An 18,560-nucleotide genomic window follows, 5' to 3' on the forward strand; every position below is an offset into this window, starting at 1 on the left:
AATGCCTAGTTAAATGCAATGCATAAGGAAAGATTTGACTTAAAAAAGCGTAGAAGTGATGTGTATTGTAAATGCCGTGTATTTTTCATGAAATCTTTAAAAGAAAAAGACGTACAACAAAGGACTTAGTTTACTTTGCCGTTTCGGTTCAAGCGAGGTCGCGACCTCAGAGAACGACATTCTGCTAACATTTTACGCGAGAATTTCAGTGGGAAAAACACGCCGGTGCGTTGCCTTATTTTCAGGAATCGATCTAATAGGAATATTTTTGGATGAGTTTGTGTTCTGCAGCTCTCAATAATTTATCTCCTAATATCATGAACGTATGACTTGCACCTGCAGTATGATAGTCGCTCCATGCCGGTATGCCCCCTTCAAGCATTTGATCCAGCGTGACTTTGAAAAGTTTCCTAGGACTATAATCGTGTTCACCACAATAAAATTATTTGAAACGGCGTTGAAAATGATTTTGAAAATTGTGCTTTTATCGGCGGTTGAACTAATCTGAAGTGTGAGAAGGGCGAAAATGATATCAAAAAACACACATTTTTTCATGCCCGCAACCCGCAGACCGCAACCCGCAAAATAGCGCATCCGGTTGACCCCTAGCCCTGCGTACGATGCTATGTGCTACAGCTAACACACAGCATCGTACGCAGGGCTAGCGAGAGAGTTGCCGACATCGACGGTTATTTACGAGAAGTGAATAAAAGACTGTCATTTTTGGAAGCGATCGAGTAGCTGAGGTAGGCTGGGATACGACTTGGGCCCAAGAACGCTGAATTTCGGCAGTAATTTGGCTTTTTACGTGAAGTCCCAAAATGGATTTGAAGTCACCGACCCTACGTACGGGTCTTTGCAGGGCTGTGGTGAGCGGGGCGATTAGCTGTAGCGGAACACACAGCATCGTACGCAGGGCTAGTTGACCCCAAGTGAAAATGTGTTTGCGATCAAATCTTCCTATATTTTTTTTCAGAATTTTCGACAAAATCATTGCTTCTTAAATCTTTTGTAAAATATAAAATACTAAAATAAAAATGCGATGTGCCATGTCTCCAGATTTCTAAAACATCGTTCGTTGACCGTTCGACGGAATACTCATTTTGCAAACTTGTGACGCAGTTGAAATTCAATACTGACCGCCAAATAATCTTAATGAGACGAGATCATTCTAGACCCCGGTTCTAGACATCCTCCAAATTATCCAACCATTCGCGTTAGAGTTCAGCTCGCTTAGAGTATCATAACATTCTTCGGCCTTCGTTTAGATCGACCCTAATCTCTCCCATTTAGGAAATAAATACGCAAGCTACCTCGACAAAACTTCGTGCACCATCCAGGACCAAACGCACTACAAATCTGTCTTGACGTCATCATCTCCTTACATGGTAATCGGCATACCGTATTTTTAGCAAAGGAGACACAGAATACGTCGGAGTATTCAGTTTCAAAACGTATTACATTGTGTGATGTTGTCAAAAAAAGGTAATGTTACTGCAGTGGTATAAATTACAAAACACAAAAGTTCAAATCGTTTATTTGGACTGGCTTTACCAAATATAAAATATTAAAAAATATAAATTTCAAATCATTTTATTTTGACTGGCTTTACCCAACATTTCATATTGTTTCTTATGCCAGATTTGACCACGTACTTACTGGCGACCCCTTTACATGCAAATTTTGTGTCAAATGGTGTGTTCTCCTGGAAAAACAAACGTACGATTTCTATATGAAGGAGGCGAAATTTGCCCTCAAAACTCGAAACCACCCCTTTATGGGGTGTACCTAGCTATTTTGAACGAGCTTCTCGAATCTGCAGCTCTATTTCGAAATGATGGTCTGGTTTTCTCAGCTCAAGGATAAGTTTTCTCCATCGCTGTGGGCATTACTATTCTCAACTGGGGTGCAGTTTCCAGTCGTAATGTTTTTCATTGTGTCCGGGATATAAAACCTTTCCTTTTCAAACTTTCACTGTGATTAACACTAGTCCACATCTTGTCAGTGATTAAACATGTTTCAAGTTTAAATGTTAAATTCTGGTCTCGAGCCCTCCTGTTCGACCAAACTGAAATTACCCCTCCCACTTTGGCTCGTCCAGTGGGTGTAGCAAGGGTCGTGCCATCGCTTAGGAAACGGAGGGTGCATTAATTGTTGCATTTCGATGCACATTTTGATTATATTCAGAAGATTTTGTGGCAAAAACTCAGATAGAGAAGCATTTATATTCACATCTCACTTATTCATGACTGGCTGAGAGCAGCACTTTTTTAAGTTAGCATCATTACGCCATTTATTATGCCAAGAAAGATGAAGCCAAGACATTTTGCCCTCCCTGGTCTCAGCCAGAAATGGTTATACCTTACAGAGTTTTTTCCCACGGAATGAAAACAAATGTACTTGGGCTGAAGCCCAAGTACAATAATAATAATAATTTATTTATAAAGCGTCAGTATCCACAAAAATTGTGATCAAGGACGCTGAAAAATAAAAAATACATTACAAAAAATAATTAAAAAGCAAAGTTACACCACAAAAAGTTGTTAAAAATAGTTAAAAAGCAGTTTTAAAAAGTAAAGTTTTCACATTTGATTTAAAAACAGATAGGTTTGGTGACTGGCGGATGCTAAACGGGAGATTATTCCAGAGAATAGGAGCTGCAACACTAAAAGCACGATCACCATAGCTCTTAGTACGTGATCGAACAGGACAAAGTTTAAACTGATCAGCTGACCTCAAGTTGCGATTTGGAACATATAATGTGGTCATATCAGAAAGATAAATTGGTCCAAGCCTATGAATCGATTCAAAAATAAGAACTAAAATCTTAAAAACAATGCGTTCTGAAACAGGTAACCAATGCAACTGATACAAAATTGGAGTGATGTGAGAGGTGGTTTTGGAACGAGTTACAATTCTGGCGGCAATATTTTGAATCCGTTGAATACGGCTGATTTGGTACTTAGGGAGCCCCAGTAAAAGTGAATTACACGAATCTATTCGTGATGTAATAAATGCATGAACCAATTGCTCTGTAGCGGGTTGAGATAAATATTTATGGACATGTGCAATACGACGCAAATGAAAAGTGGCTGAATGGCAGATCTGTCCGATATGCGGTTTCATTGTCAGACAGGAGTCAAGGAGGACTCCCAGGCTCTTAGCCTGACAATGGACGGGAATCAGAGCATCGCCAACACGAATTTCTGTTATCCCTCTGGCAGACAGATCACCCGAAGTAGCAGAAAAAATAACAAATTCAGTTTTATCATCATTTAAACACAAAAAATTTGCAGACATCCAAGACCTGACATCAGAAATACAAAGTTCAAGATTTGAAAGCATCGCAGCAGCATTATCTTTGGTAAAAGACAGATACAATGAAGAGTCGTCTGCGTAAAAACTATACAGACATCCATGGCTAGAAACTAATTCGCCTAATGGAGAAGTGTACATATTAAAAAGTATAGGTCCAAGAACCGATCCCTGTGGTACCCCAGCGTCAAGCAGATAAAATGGTGACTGGGTGGAATTCACAAGTACACACTGGGTGCGATTGGAAAGATATGACTGAAACCACATGAGGACAGTCTCCGAAAGACCAAACCGGTCTCTTAAACGATTAAGTAGAATAGTATGATTCACAGTGTCAAATGCTGCAGAAAGATCCAGCAATACAAGGAAAACATCCTTTTTCTCATCAAGAGCAAGCAAAATATCATTTGTTACTTTTAGGAGAGCAGTCTCTGTGCTATGTCCTGGCTTGTATGCAGATTGCAATGGCTCATCCAGTGAATGGTTAATAATATGGGAAGTAAGCCTCTGGGCAACAATGCGTTCTAGGATCTTCGACAAAAATGGCAAGTTAGATACAGGACGGAAATTTTTAAGAACATCATGATCAAGAGACGACTTTTTAAGGAGAGGTTTAACGACGGCTTCCTTGAAATGAGCGGGTACAACACCATACCATAGAGAACTATTGAATATTTCAGTGATGTGAGGTAACAATACTTGTGTAATATCAGGGTGTTTGAAGATCTTGGTTGGAATCGGGTCAAGGCAGCAGGTTGATGAAGGTGATGAAGGAATCAACTTGTCAATTTCATCAACAGTTGTAGGTTTAAAGGCGTCTAGGCGACATATTGGTTTCAATACAGTCACGGGCTGTGAATGATGGTAATTAGAATTTCCAGACACAGTACCAAGGTTCAAAGTTAGTGACTTAACGTGATTTAAGAAGAATTTAGCAAAACGATTTGCTAATTCCGGAGAGTCATCATGTTTTGGTAGAACAGCGGAAGTATTATTATGACCAAGGAGGCCCTTTACGACCTGAAATAACTGTTTTTGGTTACCTGCGCAATCGTCGACAAGTCCCACGTAATGGCTCTTTTTGGCAGCTTCAACAAGACGAACGACGTCAGTCCGACACGCTCTGTAAATCTGGCGATGTACTTCCAATCTCGTTTTTCTCCATACTCTTTCTGCCTTCATTCTTCTCAACCGCACATCAATTATTGACTGATTAATCCATGGAACTGGTCGCCTATTTGGGACCAGTCTCTCACGCGTTGGTGCACGGCGATCAAAAGTATTGCGGACTGTGTTATTGAGCAGACCCCAATTAGCAGTTATGTCGTCGTCTGATTGGAGGTGGATAGATGCAGATAAATCTGCAGCGAACTCTTTAGCCGAGAATGATTTCATGTTTCTTGAAATAACGGATTTACGAGTGGTTCTGACATGAGAGAAATTGTTTATGGAGAATAGCACTGGGAAATGGTCAGAGATTGCATAAATCGGTTCGACTCAAACATCAGCGATGGTACTGTCATTGGCACGAGTGATGATATGGTCAATAGTATGACCAGCACGATGTGTAGCACAAGTTACCAATTGACGCATAGAAAATGATTCCAGGATGTCATAATATTTCCGGACATTCGAGCACATCGGATTATCAGTATGAAGGTTGAAATCGCCAGCGATAATAAGCGGCGAGTTATCAGTAAGATGACCAGACAAAAATCGGTGAAGTCATTGATGAAGTCATCGACGGTGAAACCATTTGATTTATTTGGTGGAGGGCGATAAACCGTAGCTAGAGTAATATGCGACGATGGAGTCTTTATACGAACTTCCATTAATTCAACTGATTTGATTGAAGTAGGGACTGGATGTTGGGACACTGACAATGATGAGTTGTAGATTGTTGCGATGCCTCCCCCACGACCTTCACGCGGGACACTGATAATGTTATAACCTGGCGGAAGGACTTCTGTGATGAGGGATGAATCACTTTCATCCTCACATAGCCATGTCTCAGCAAGCATTAAGACATTTAAGTGGCGATCTTGCAGGAATTCATTGATGGCTGTGGACTTATTACAAAGTGATCGGCAATTCATGAAGGAGCAACGTAGAGTATTTCTGTGATGCTGATTATTGATTTGAGACGATTCAGTTCTGCTTTTTGAATGTTCGATGAGAGGAATCTTGATCAGATTGCCATAAGCAGCACGGGAAATCTGATTGGTTGTTCCACAAGAGTTAAACAGGTGGTGCGGCGTTATTTGTGTTTGAATGCGACGTTGCTTTTGTCTGCCTGCAAAGTAGCCTCTCTTGGTATTCTGAGTCTTACATATATTCGCATCTTTGAGTCTGTTCCATAAGGTGGTGGTTACCCTTGACAATAGGCGGTCATTTATGACATTCTTGCCGATACGAATCAAGGTGGCAGCTGTGTACACTGACGAAGGCATGGCTTGAAAGAATGGTGACTGTGGAAATGTCAAGGCCAACAAGACAAACTAAAACCAATGTAGTTCCAAAATCAGGAAGGCACGGCTGTCAGTAACAGTTGTGGAGTAAAGTCCAGACATTCATAAACAAACTTGAGGAAGATTAAAACGACGATTAAAACGATGTGATCTACATCAGGTTTATACTCGGACACAAATACAGTCTGTACATTGTCACACTTACCCTAGCTACATGTATTTCACATACAACATTTTGAGGGAGCAAAATATCAGAACAGAGAAAAAAGCTGACAGTTGAAGGCATGGGGTTGCAAACATGTCTCCACTTTTGCATAAACTAAGTGATATTCTGCCATCTTTAAACAGCTGTCTTGAAGTTAGTTTCTGTTTTATCAGTCCCGGCTGGACAGTGTCCAGAACTTGAACTGTCTATCGGGAGCTGTTTCTCTGACATTGCTGAATTCATTTGTCTCAAACTTGTTATGAGGACAACACACTATGGCATACATACACAAGCCAAATTATGGCATACATACGCATGTCAATTTATTTTGTCATTCAATTCTGAAAACTATAAAGTAAAAATGAGTTTAAATTCATGGGATTTTTAAGCAATAAACCATGCCAAACAACAGTATACCATGAGATTTTGACCAGATCATAATATATATGCAAGAGCTATAGCGAGTACATGTATATCGTGAACTGGTCAAAACTGAGTGGTATACCCATTGCTGGGATGGTTTATTGCTATTACATCATAACAGTATATTGAAATTCTGGCGTGAAACGTTAAAGAAGGAAATTTTCTCTTGCGCGTATTACAACCATGCTATATCGCAAACATAGCACAATTATTTTCAAGTCTCAACCACTCAGATCACTTTATTTGTGCCATTGATACTCACTGATATGAAATACTAGTAATTGTCAATTTAGTTTATTTGTTTTCTTTTTCATTGTATTTCAGTTTAACGATAAGTTACTTTACTGTGTCCCACATGGCGGACAGTACAAACTCAAGTATCATTTACCACTGCCCGGTATGAAGGTAAGTAACAACTGCTCAAGACATGTAGGCTCTTTGATTTCCATGGCTATCCCTCAATTATCTAGTTTTTTTCTGACTCTGCCCTGGCAGGTGTTATGTGGTTGTGATTTGGCAGCCATGTTGGCAGTCAATGTACATTAATCGTAGCAGAAGAACATTGGAAGTTCATTTCACATAACTTGATATCTTTTGTTTACTTTATCTCTTAACAAAAAGTGCACAGTGATTTATGGTCAGATAGCTTTGATATGTTATTTATAAACATTCATATGAAATACAGACAAGCAAAAATAAAAAGATTACACATTTTGAAGATAACTACAGGATTGGAAGACATAGACATGAAGTTGACATTCTTTAAAGGAAAGAAAAATCAATGACCCGTTAGTCATAGTATATTACAATTGCCAATTGAACAGTGATATCAGGAGTTAGCTCTGTACCTGCCGCACGATACATTTCTTTCAGAAACTGCTATTCCGGCGTCTGTCAATCTTGCTCTCGCCACCCAGGTACCAGACTGATTAGGACTGGACTCAAATTCTTTCGAACTTTACATACAAACTCCACATGATGATTTGCATATTTATGTAATTATTATGTCTGGTTTTAGTGCATCATTTATCAGTTTTAGTGAACTGTAGTAAAACATAGTTAAAAATGACACTATAAGTAGTATTCGAGGTTGCAAAACATTGGGAGTGAAAAAACTTAGTTGTGAAGAGTAAGTACATCAATTGTCTGTCACCAACAATCTCAATATGTTCCATCCACAGCCAGTTGTCTAGATTCTTCAAAATTCACCTGTTATCTGATGGATATTTCTCAATTTAATTCAAACTTTCCTCAACTACATTATACTCTGACTGAGATATAAACATTGGTTCACTTCAGCTCGTATTCTAACATTATTGTCAAAAATTCAGCTTTCTGCCTTTTTCCCCCTGTGCTCAAAGTATTTGGATGTCCAAATTTTACATGTTTACTTAGATAGACAGAAGGAATAACGTCAATAAGTCAAAGTCATTTATTCTTTTGATCTGCAGAAGAATCATTGAAACTAGAACAGTCTCTGTCTAATCATCCCATTTCTTTTTTATCAGGTTTCAGTTCCAGACCAAGAGGATTCAAGTTTTCAAAAAGAATTCAGTATTCGGACCTCAGTGAGGTCATTCAACCTTTACGCGAGGTAATCTAATCAGAGTTTCACTTTCTGGTGTGTTACTTTTATTCCGTACATGCAGCTTGAATTGTAGCTGTAAATCTCAATTTTAGTTCTCAATCTCACTTAATGTGGTAAGCGCCTCAATTGAAAGACTTAAACTTTTGCTCAGACTTTCCTCAACAAAGCTTTCAATCATTCTCTTGACAAATCGAGAATAAAAAACAGGGGTCACTGAGAAAATTTTGGTACCAGAGAAACAAATGACCCAATATTTACTGATAATTTGAATTCAAAATGGCCGCCATCCCTTGTTATCTCAAGGGGAAAGACTAGGACCCTAGTCCTAATTTTCCCCTTGAGTTAACAAGGGATGGCGGCCATTTTGAATTCAAATTATCAGTAAATATTGGGTCATTTGTTTCTCTGGTACCAAAATGGGATTTGAGTTGGTCCTATAATTTTCATCTGAATCTGAAAAGAAATTAGGGTCCTAGTCTTTTAACTTTTTGAGAAAAAAATCTCAAGTTTATAAAAGTATAGATCTTGGTTCATTTGAAGTAATTCTTGTCACTAATTTTGAAAAACGTGAGTAGATTGTGAAACTCTTTGTGACTTTCCTTCAGGACTACAGAAGAGAGAGACAGCTGGTATGAAACGCTTAAGGCTACCATTGAGAGTGCTGAGAAGAAACGGAGTACATTCATGAAGACACAGGTCAGTTAACTCCTAAGAATATGGAGTTTCTCATTTTTGGGTGTAGTCGAGATGGAGTCATGGTGATATCACATAGCAACAAGATTATTCACAGGTTTGCTATTCAAATAACCAAACCTGGCAGTATTTCTTTATCCAATCATGCATTTTGTGGAGGCATCGTGGACCAGTGGTTAGGGTAATGGACTCACTATCAGAGGATGGCGAGTTTGATGGCGAGTTTGATGGCAAGTTCGAGACCTAGTTCAAGACCCAGTAGGTCCAGAGTAATTGACTCACTGTCGGAGGATGGTGAGTTCGAGACACGGTTCAAGACCCGCTAAGTCCAGAGTAGTGGACTCACTGTCGGAGGATGGTGAGTTCGAGACTCTAGCACAATGCTGTGCCCCTGAGCAAGGCACTTTACTCCTCAGTGCTCCATTGGGGGTTAGTGGGTTATGTGTACCTCATCCTGTAATTGGGCTAACGCCCGTTGGATGATGGCCTGATAAAAATATTTTCCAACTGCTTTCTCATACATAAAGCATTTATGCTCTAGTGATTGTGTACCAACTTTTTTGAAATCAACTTGCCTGTTAACTGAGATAAAAAATTCTCTCTCTCTCTCTCTCTCTCTCTCTCTCTCTCTCTCTCTCTCTCTCTCTCTCTCTCTCTCTCTCTCTCCCTCCCTCCCTCCCTCCCTCCCTCCCTCCCAATTCCTTTCATGTTTTAGCAAGGAGATGAAGAAAATGCATCATTTGTCTTGGGCAAAGAAGCTCCAGTGTGGATCCCTGACAGTAGAACAACCATGTGCACTATTTGTACCTGTGATTTCTCAATGACTTGGAGGCGTCACCACTGTAGGGCATGCGGAAAGGTACATTGTAATCTATCACACACCATTCAAAAGCTTGTGTCCAAGTTTTTTGTTCAAAAGCTGCTCTCAGACTTTTATAAAGTGATATTTAAAGTGTATTTTATGACATTTAAATAATTTTTCTCAGTATTTGTACCCAGGTTTATTATTATTTATCTTTTCATATGACATATTATGACAAACAGATTATCTGCATATACCTTTGCTGCTGAAAATTTTGGAAAAAGTTCAGTAAAAGATTGTTCATTGGTGTGTGAGAAAACATTTTTCAGACAGATCTCATCCAGTCTTTAAGGTCCTCGCAGTATGCATCTTTATTTCTGTGCTCTTTTCCCCTAATTGTAACGTTAATTTACAGTTTATTAAATAAGTGTAAAAATTTTCATTGGAGAAAATATGATAGAACTCAGATATGTTTTTCCCAAATCAGATATAAAATAGAATACATGCATGAAATAGAATTCATCTCATGAATTCACCATACTCTAATCTGTGAACCCCTCCCACTGCTTTGCTATGCTATCCCCCATTTCCCTGTAAACAGGTCCATAATCACCATTGACATCAATGGGTTTGGGTCAAACCATAGTGATGATAGGGTAAAATTTGCTGTGATTGTTTACAGATCGTGTGCGGCAACTGCTCGTCAAGAAAGGCTCAGCTAGAATACCTTAACAACTCAATGGAGAGAGTCTGCGATGGTTGCTATGAAATGCTACACAAACGTGAGGAAGGTAAACTACCAGGCTTTGAACTTGAAATTGAAAGTCAGTTTTTGTGAGAGTGAAATGTGTACACACAGAACATTATTATTTTTGGCCAGCTGCCTTTGATCCTAGCAACCTGTGTACAATCTGGCACATTTTTGTTTTAGTATGCTTTATTTTTCTATGGCAATGAAATGTACACATGGCATAAGGAAGGGGTCATCATTTCACACCACTGGGAATGCTGTAATTTGTTTCTCCTTCTTATAAATGTATCTGAAAAGATTTCTTGTTGAAAATGCTGCTTTCTTATCATCACTTTGAAGAAAATTTTCAATCCCTCTAGAAAAATTATAGCATGCTGCAACATTGTGTGCCATATCAAGATCCTATAGAATTATTCATGCTATAAAGTTGTCACAAAAAAAAAGTTATGGTTTGGCAATCCAATGAATTGCTCGCTGTCATTTTTTTTCAAAGCAGTAAAGTCAGTATTATTTGTCAACAGAGGAAGGCAAGGCTGCCATACCCCTGACAAGTCCGACGCCCAAGCCTGAATCCAAAGGCATTGTGGGTCTTCTTATGAATAAAATTTCAAAGGCACCAGCTGCAAGGTCAAAGGTCTTGACAGAGGTAAGCAAAGACAAAAAAGTAAGGCGAATTTCACCATATATCATGGTTGAGCAAATCCATGGTGTACCTGGTCTTAGACCACTATCTATGGAGATTAAAGAATCTTGTGTTCTAGTTCGCTAGTCCTGCACATCTGCTTTAACCTGTTCATCCCCATTTCCCTGTAAACAGGTCTACACTCACTATTGATGACAATGGGTTTGGGTCAAACCATGGAGTGAAAGGGTCAGCATAAAAGTAAACACACAATGGTCACCACAACTTCATTTTATTGCAAATATTGAGCTGAAGCAAGACTCCATAGATTCCCCAACCAATCAGAATGACATCACATCAACAGTCATCTAGTCTCAGAACTAAGCTGTAGAGTTTTCTCATCAAAACACACAGGTACAAGCCCATGACAAAGACTCTGATATGAGTGGCTACATCAGCCGGAAAAACAAGAAAGACTGGGACAGGCTATGGTACGTCTTGAAGGATAAAGTACTTTACACATACAAAGCCAGTGAGGACGCTGCCGCCATTGGAAGCATGCCTCTACTGGGCTACGAAGTGCAAGCTGTGAAAAAGGTATGTGTGTCAATGGTTATCCAGGAAAGGATGATTACAGCAAAACTGTATTTGAGGATTATCAACACTTTTTAGATGTTTGTATAGTCTGGTTTGGTGTACAGGTGTCCTCCTAAGAATCAGTATAACACTTTATGCTTGCATTCTGTCTGTATGCAAATGGACAAAGCATGTGTCCCATGGTTGACATGGACAACTAAAAAACTTCCTGACATATGGATCTTGCAAAAAATATGATCAGCAGCTACGCATATATCTACATTTGCCATGTTTCAGAGCAGAGAAAACCAGGTGTTCACATTTCATTGACATTTTGTGACAGTGGAATGTAAAGTGACAGCCTTTCAGTATGACATTGTATGTGACAGGTTTGTGTCACTCCAAGGTGAAGTGTCAGTGTCAGAACATGGTTGTACAAGTGTTGCAAGATCTCAGCTGATATCCTGTTGCAGTTAACAAATGTTCATGTGTTGGATCTCCCTGTTTATACTCAGTAAAAGAAATTGTAACATTTTACAAACTGTATTTTTTTGAAGTCAAAACTTTCATTTTAACGAAAAGACATAATAATAGTGAAAAAGTGAACATCGTTTTGAACATTATTTCAGGTCAAGGGAGCTGATGCAGGGACAGCGTTTCAATTAGATCACCCTAGTAGCAAGCAAACGATTGTGTTGAAAACTGACAGCAAGAACAATACAGACAGGTGAGTGCACTCAGACTGGCGCCCTCTATAAAAAAAACGTGTTCACCTTTTGTTTTAGAAATGCTGGCTGACATGACAGGCACAAACCTTTCACACTGCAGTTGTGTGTCAATGGTGGTTACACAGAGTGTGCCTCTGACCTCAAGAAAGAATTTTATGATCAACGTCTCAGCGTGTGATAAATTCAGTCAATAAGCTGTAACGACTGGAGATTACCATGGACAAAATAAATTTAACGAGACAACTAGTATTTAGGAATGGTGGCACACAAACCTTTTCAGATCACCTTAAATGTCTATTCATCAAGCTATTAAGTATTTTTTACCCACACTTTTCTCTTTCATCGATTTTACGCCACTTCTAAAAATTTATTCGTGACAAGTTACTCCATTGGAAATGACGTGAAACGATAAATGCATGGTTACTTTTACACAGTAGGTTGTATTCAGCCAGCCAGTTATCAGACAATTCAATACTCTAATCAAATACGTATGCCCAGAATTTTGAAAAATTCAAAATTGTCTAATGTAGAATAATTCTGGTGAAAATTTGCCCAGAGAATATTGTTGCTCTTCCTGTAATCAAATGGGAAACAAAGACTGAAATTTGAGATTGCAGAAAAAAATAAATCAAACGCTTTTAATAGAGAGGTCTTAAAAGAGGTGCATATGATCGGAAACAACACTTTGTTTTCATCTGTCACTATGGCACCGGCGAAAACAGAGGCGTCAGTTGCCAGGCTACCACTAATGACCTGGTGGGTAGACCAAGTCTATTTAACAGGTATTTGTGGAGTGTTGGTTGACATGATCACAGGTTTTAACATTTGACAACAAACAATAGAATGATTTGCAGAATACAAAGTCTAACTGTGTTTTGAATTCGGAGAGATACAAGACACACCTGCTTGAAATAACTTGATGATTCTGTGTCATATTTTATCTACATAATGACAGTCTTGGTAAACTTTTCATTTTTCCAAAGAAAAGATGGAATGGCAGATGAAATTATTTAAAAAAATAGAAGATGTGAAAATAAAATGTTGGATTTCTTTAATGAGTAAAATAATAGCATAATTTAAATTGAAAGCTCTTCCAAATGTGTACCTTTTTAATCACAATAAAATTATTTTCAACAGTGTATAGAAACTTGTACAGGGATGAAAACTTATGCCATCTTTTGTTAGAAATACAAAATCCAAAATTGATTAGAATGCTGTGAAAATTTGTGAGAACAGTTATGCATAATATCTACACATTAAAATTGCATATGGCTACCAATTGGACATTTATTGAATGGTTGAATTTAGTGAAAGGTTTGGAATTAATATGTTTACGGTAGTATGTGCCTCAAATGTGAAAGACTTTTATCTTTTGTTCAATTTTTCATCAATGATAATTTCAACAATTCTCTTATCAAATCAAGAATAAAAATTGGGTTGGGGTGGGGGGGGGGGAGGGTAACTGTACAAAGTTTGGAACTAGAGTAACAAATTACTTAACATTTACCGAAATTTGAAATTCAAAATGGCAGACATTCCTGTGCTAACTGTATGGCAGGGGGAAATAAAATTTTCTGTTCACAAAAACACTAAGTCATTGAAAATTTTTCATACTTCCAAAGCTTGGAAATGAGCCTCAAGAAACAGATAAATCAGAAATGTGTTGGAAAAATTTTAGAGCTTGAATATCTGTCCTCAAGGCGCGTTGTACCCTAACTAAAATATAATGAAAAATGATCAAGGTCATGTCAGGTCACTGAACATGACAAGCAGTGCAAACTCTTGACAGTAGATAACTTCATCAAAGACATATCTGATCATTTTCAAGTGCTCGTACAATTATTGATTTACTTAGGTGAAGTGCTGTCACAACATTGACCTTTGACCTTGCAACTGTGAAGAGATTTTGATAAGAACAAATGGGAGGAGATACAGTCACCAAGTGGACATATGATTTTATCAACAACAAATTTCATTATCTATTTAGGCATGGAAAAAGCTTGCATGAAAATGAAGCTCTTTCAATCTCAAAGGCATCAAACTGACTCTTTGTGTAAATATGACATATTTATTTGATATATACTTTTAACTTTAGGGCTTTGCACACATAAAGGACATTTAACCACAACCACTTAATGGTAGAAAATCAGTACTTTGCTGTGAGTGCCTTGAACAATTAAATACAAACATACTCCCTGAGATAGATATTGAATTGTCTTGGCCCAGATGTCTTCAGTTTTCTAGAGGATTAAATCTGTAATTACAATACAGTAATATGATGAGACACCATGGCATTGCTGAGATCATTAACTTGATTGTCTTGAATACAATGGGCTCTGTATAAAAACTTAAACCATCAGGACACACTGTCTGGTAAACAGCAAGAGTGTCAGTACTGATGTTTAAGTTTCTACCTTGTGTAGCTTCATACAAACAATATTGAGTTATCTTTTGAAAATAGTGTTTACAGACACTCTGCCGACCACAATAAAAGATTCATGTTGGGCTTTCAAACACGACTATTCACCTGTTACTGAAAGTCCTTTTGCAGCTGTGTACAATACAAACTGTTCATCAGACTTGGGTGACATTTTGGACAATAGAACTTTCAATGTTGGATTTTCACTTATCTGGCAGGCCAAATTACCTTTGCCTGATGTAGCGGTATAAACAAATGTTGGTTTATTTGATCGGAATATCAGAATCACTGATAAAATTAAGCCCAATTGTATTTTGTTCAAATGATAACAGGTTTTAGCATTGAACTGAATAATCTTGCAATAGCCTTTCACTCTGACTACCGTTTCTAAGCTGAGTTCCAACATCATTGAAACATCACCGTTTGATTTTGTTCTTTTTCAGGTGGATACAAGCGATCAAAAAGGCCACAAAGCTGGATCTTTGATGTCGATTACAAACTTATGTAGCAGATCTTTTTGAAGAAATTGGACTTTTAAAAAAGTGCATTGATGATATTTCAAAGGAAGCACTTATTGTTAACCACCATGCAACATTGCTGTACTTGTTGTTGGGAAAACACAAACAACTCTACCGACAGATTGTCAGAGTTTGGATCAACGAGGTTTTATTTGTGACAGAATTTCAACAAGAGTGCGACTTTCATATTGTATTCAAGAGCTGCACAGCAGTAATTGGCTGAAATGGAAACATCTCAACATTGATCACTGGCCAATTGTGACTCAGATTTTCAATTGTCTCTGATATCTCCATGTTATCCATAGAGAGTAGTATCCAGTTTGCTATTGAAGACTCAATATGATTAAGTTTTGTGTGATATAAGACAGTTCCAATCTCACATCCAAGCACACTTCAGCATACATACAGACTGCATGAATTTTTTGAACAAAACTAAATTTGAGCAGGGGAGACAAACTTTATTTTGAATTCATATCTTTTCTGTGATGCTTAATCATGAAATTCACTTTACTGACCCTATCCTGACCAAAAAATAACTAAACTAGAATATGATTTTACTATTCAGGTTCTGGTGAAAACAAATATTGTTCAGCAGAATGTTTCTATAGATATCAAATTGAATTAAATTTGTAAGGCAGTTCTTTGGCAGGTGTTGACAGAGTGTTGTAAGAATAATAGAAGCTCTCCTTTATAAACCAGATGGTCTTATCTTTGGATGGGGATCAAATCATGTACAGTGCATATCCAATCATCTTATCAACATAGAGTTTGCTCTGAAATTGTCTGTTTAAAGTTGAGGTAAAATGTTCCTTGAGGACAGACATTAAGACTCTCAAACCTTTACACCAGCATTTTGGGGTTCATTTTAAAGCTCATGGAGTAGATAAAGTCTCCACCAGCTCATTTTTACCAAAATCAAGATTATATTTTTCCCAATAGATTTAACACAGGGATGGCAGCCATCTTGAATTACAAATGTCAGTAAATATCAGATAATTTTTTCTGTTATACCAAATTTTGAATGACCTTTGATTTTTCAAAAGGGTATGGTTCATAGCTTCCTTATGGAAAATTTAGGCAAAACTTTAAAACTTGCAATTTCAAGGTGGGTACTTCTTTAATTGAAAACAATCTATTTACTGAGTCAAGTGTATGTCTGCACTGTTATTTGTATACATCCATTATATTTGATAATAAGCAGTTGTAGCAGCTTTTCTACAGAATTCTATTCCGACCCATCCCCTTGGACTGAATTTAATTAATACACCTGCGACTGAAGTGAAGATGAGCAATAATTGCAAACTTGAATATGTCACCTGTTAATGGTGTTTACATAACCCCTCCTACCACATACTACAGAACAATGTACCCTGTCATATTCAGAAATGAGTCATGAATTAAAGTTCCTTCCACAATTCCACACAAAGGCATTGATACAAGCCTATTTGATGGGAGCCCTTAGTGAAGCCTAGACTAATGTTTGCTAATCATGTATATTTATACTGTAAACAATGGTAGGCAAGTCAACAAAACAGTTGCCATAACAAAGGGTAGAATGAGGAAACGGTGGAATTGATCACGTTGAGTTAGAAAACTTTGCATTCTGAAGGTTTCTTATATTTATTCACTGGAGAAACGAAAAGCCGTCAAATATCGGGGAAAAAAGTGTAATCAGCTATTCCATTATTTACATGTATTTACATGGCAAATGTGCTGTTCACAATTCATAAAAGCTGTCCTAGTATCAGGAACATTGTATTATAATGCGACTGACTTCAACGCTTCTAGTAATCATGCAAAGAGTAAAATAGGAATTTCAACAATCTATTCAGAATTATGGTCTAAGAAATGGTACAAGTTGATGTACACTAACATACACTCATAGAGAATTAATAATTTTATAACATTTAAATAACAAATATAAATTGTATGCAGTTGACATATAATAGTTCTAATTATAGATAGAATTATTGCAGACATGTATATTTTTTAATGAAAAACTCACAAAAGGAAATTTCTATATAAACAGGAAAAATCGTTTTATGATCACATTTTTATTCTTAAAAAATTGGTGATTGTACGTGGTGTATATGAAGTGCCTTCCAAACTTATGTGTTATGTTTCCATTCTAGTGCAATAAAAGGTGTATTCAGATTGACTGTTTGGTACAAGCAGTAACTAGGGACTTCAGCAATACAACTGTTTATATCTGCTGTGGTCATTGATTGTGGTTGCAAGGTGTGTAATATATCAGAGTTGTGATTTTTGTCCCGATGCAAGCAATAGATATATGCTAACATGGCAACGAAATGTGTCTGGGTCTTTATATCAGTCAGTCAAAACAGTTCTTACAGTAAGGTAAGGGATCGTTGCAGATATTTGCATATGTTAAATAATTTTTTTTTTTAATTCGATCGAAAATCCCCCCCTGAATGACACCTTAAATGTGTGACGTGTTGATATGGTTCCTTGAGTAAAATAAGTGCAAGAGTGAAGTTCACTAATTGAATGGAGGTCAAACCCCCTCCCAACCCCCACCTCAAAAGTTTTTTGGGGTTTAAACTTACGCGATGATATGAGACGGTCCCTAAGAAAACCACAACTACCAATCAGTACATTCTGTGGTTATGATCAACAAGACCACAGCTACAGTTTGTCACTGTGTTTTCTAAATGTATACATGCACTCTTTGTGTCAGCAGAAAAAATCTACACACTTACTCTACAACACTTGCTGATACCAAAATTTATGCTGATGGAAGACGGAGGGAACACACTTCTGTCATCTGCTTTGCCGTTACTGGGAGTGTTTGACAGAAACAGAGACTTGTGTTTGGCGGTCAGTTATTAGTATGCTGCACACTGTACAATGGTCAATATCAACAAGTGTCTGTCTATCTTTTCGCATGAAGTGTCTTCTTTACCCACTCTTCAGGAACATGCTCTTACATAATGTCTTGGAGATTTTGACAATCAGTATTTGTAACACTGTTTGCATTCTCTACCAAGTTCAAGGAGCAACATTTTAGAAATGTCCTCCCAACAATATGTTTTCTGTAGAGGGGAACACCCTTGTCCCCATTCTCCCCTCCCCTCTACATTTACTCTTTAGCAGCTAAGAAATTACTCTAAAATTGTGATAGAGCAAGCTGTAGGACATGAATCCACAGTCAATTTGAACACAGCATAACTGTTACCTGTGCGTGTCCGAAACAAAAGCATGTCTCATGGATTGAGAGTGCTGGACTGTTAGACAATACAAGCATTTAGCAAATGACACAATGTAATCATGTTTGTGATGAGACATTCAATCCCCATCATTGAAACCGACAGAGTCATTGTGTGCTGTTAAAAAAGAAGAAGCAAGACTTGAAGAAGAAATAGCAGAGTGCATTTAATTTATGTGCTCACCTGCTGAAATATTTCGTTAAGAAACATTAATACATTGTAGAC

General features: G+C 37.7%; 1 protein-coding gene across 1 annotated transcript in view; it reads left to right on the plus strand.

Annotated features, from left to right (window-relative positions):
- The window catches only part of LOC139135840 (uncharacterized), a 68,604-nt gene extending 51,338 nt beyond the window's left edge, over nt 1–17,266 (plus strand). Inside the window, exons 11-19 of the mRNA XM_070703584.1 lie at nt 6,736–6,816; nt 7,920–8,005; nt 8,605–8,695; nt 9,408–9,551; nt 10,177–10,285; nt 10,767–10,891; nt 11,282–11,464; nt 12,073–12,170; nt 15,034–17,266. Of these exons, the coding sequence (XP_070559685.1) occupies nt 6,736–6,816; nt 7,920–8,005; nt 8,605–8,695; nt 9,408–9,551; nt 10,177–10,285; nt 10,767–10,891; nt 11,282–11,464; nt 12,073–12,170; nt 15,034–15,076 (960 nt within the window). The 3' untranslated portion in view covers nt 15,077–17,266. The remainder of the gene's footprint in view (nt 1–6,735; nt 6,817–7,919; nt 8,006–8,604; nt 8,696–9,407; nt 9,552–10,176; nt 10,286–10,766; nt 10,892–11,281; nt 11,465–12,072; nt 12,171–15,033) is intronic.
- Nucleotides 17,267–18,560: the final 1,294 nt, after the last annotated feature.

This window comes from Ptychodera flava, chromosome 6, assembly GCF_041260155.1.
Source record: "Ptychodera flava strain L36383 chromosome 6, AS_Pfla_20210202, whole genome shotgun sequence".
NCBI classification, from domain to species: Eukaryota; Metazoa; Hemichordata; class Enteropneusta; family Ptychoderidae; genus Ptychodera; species Ptychodera flava.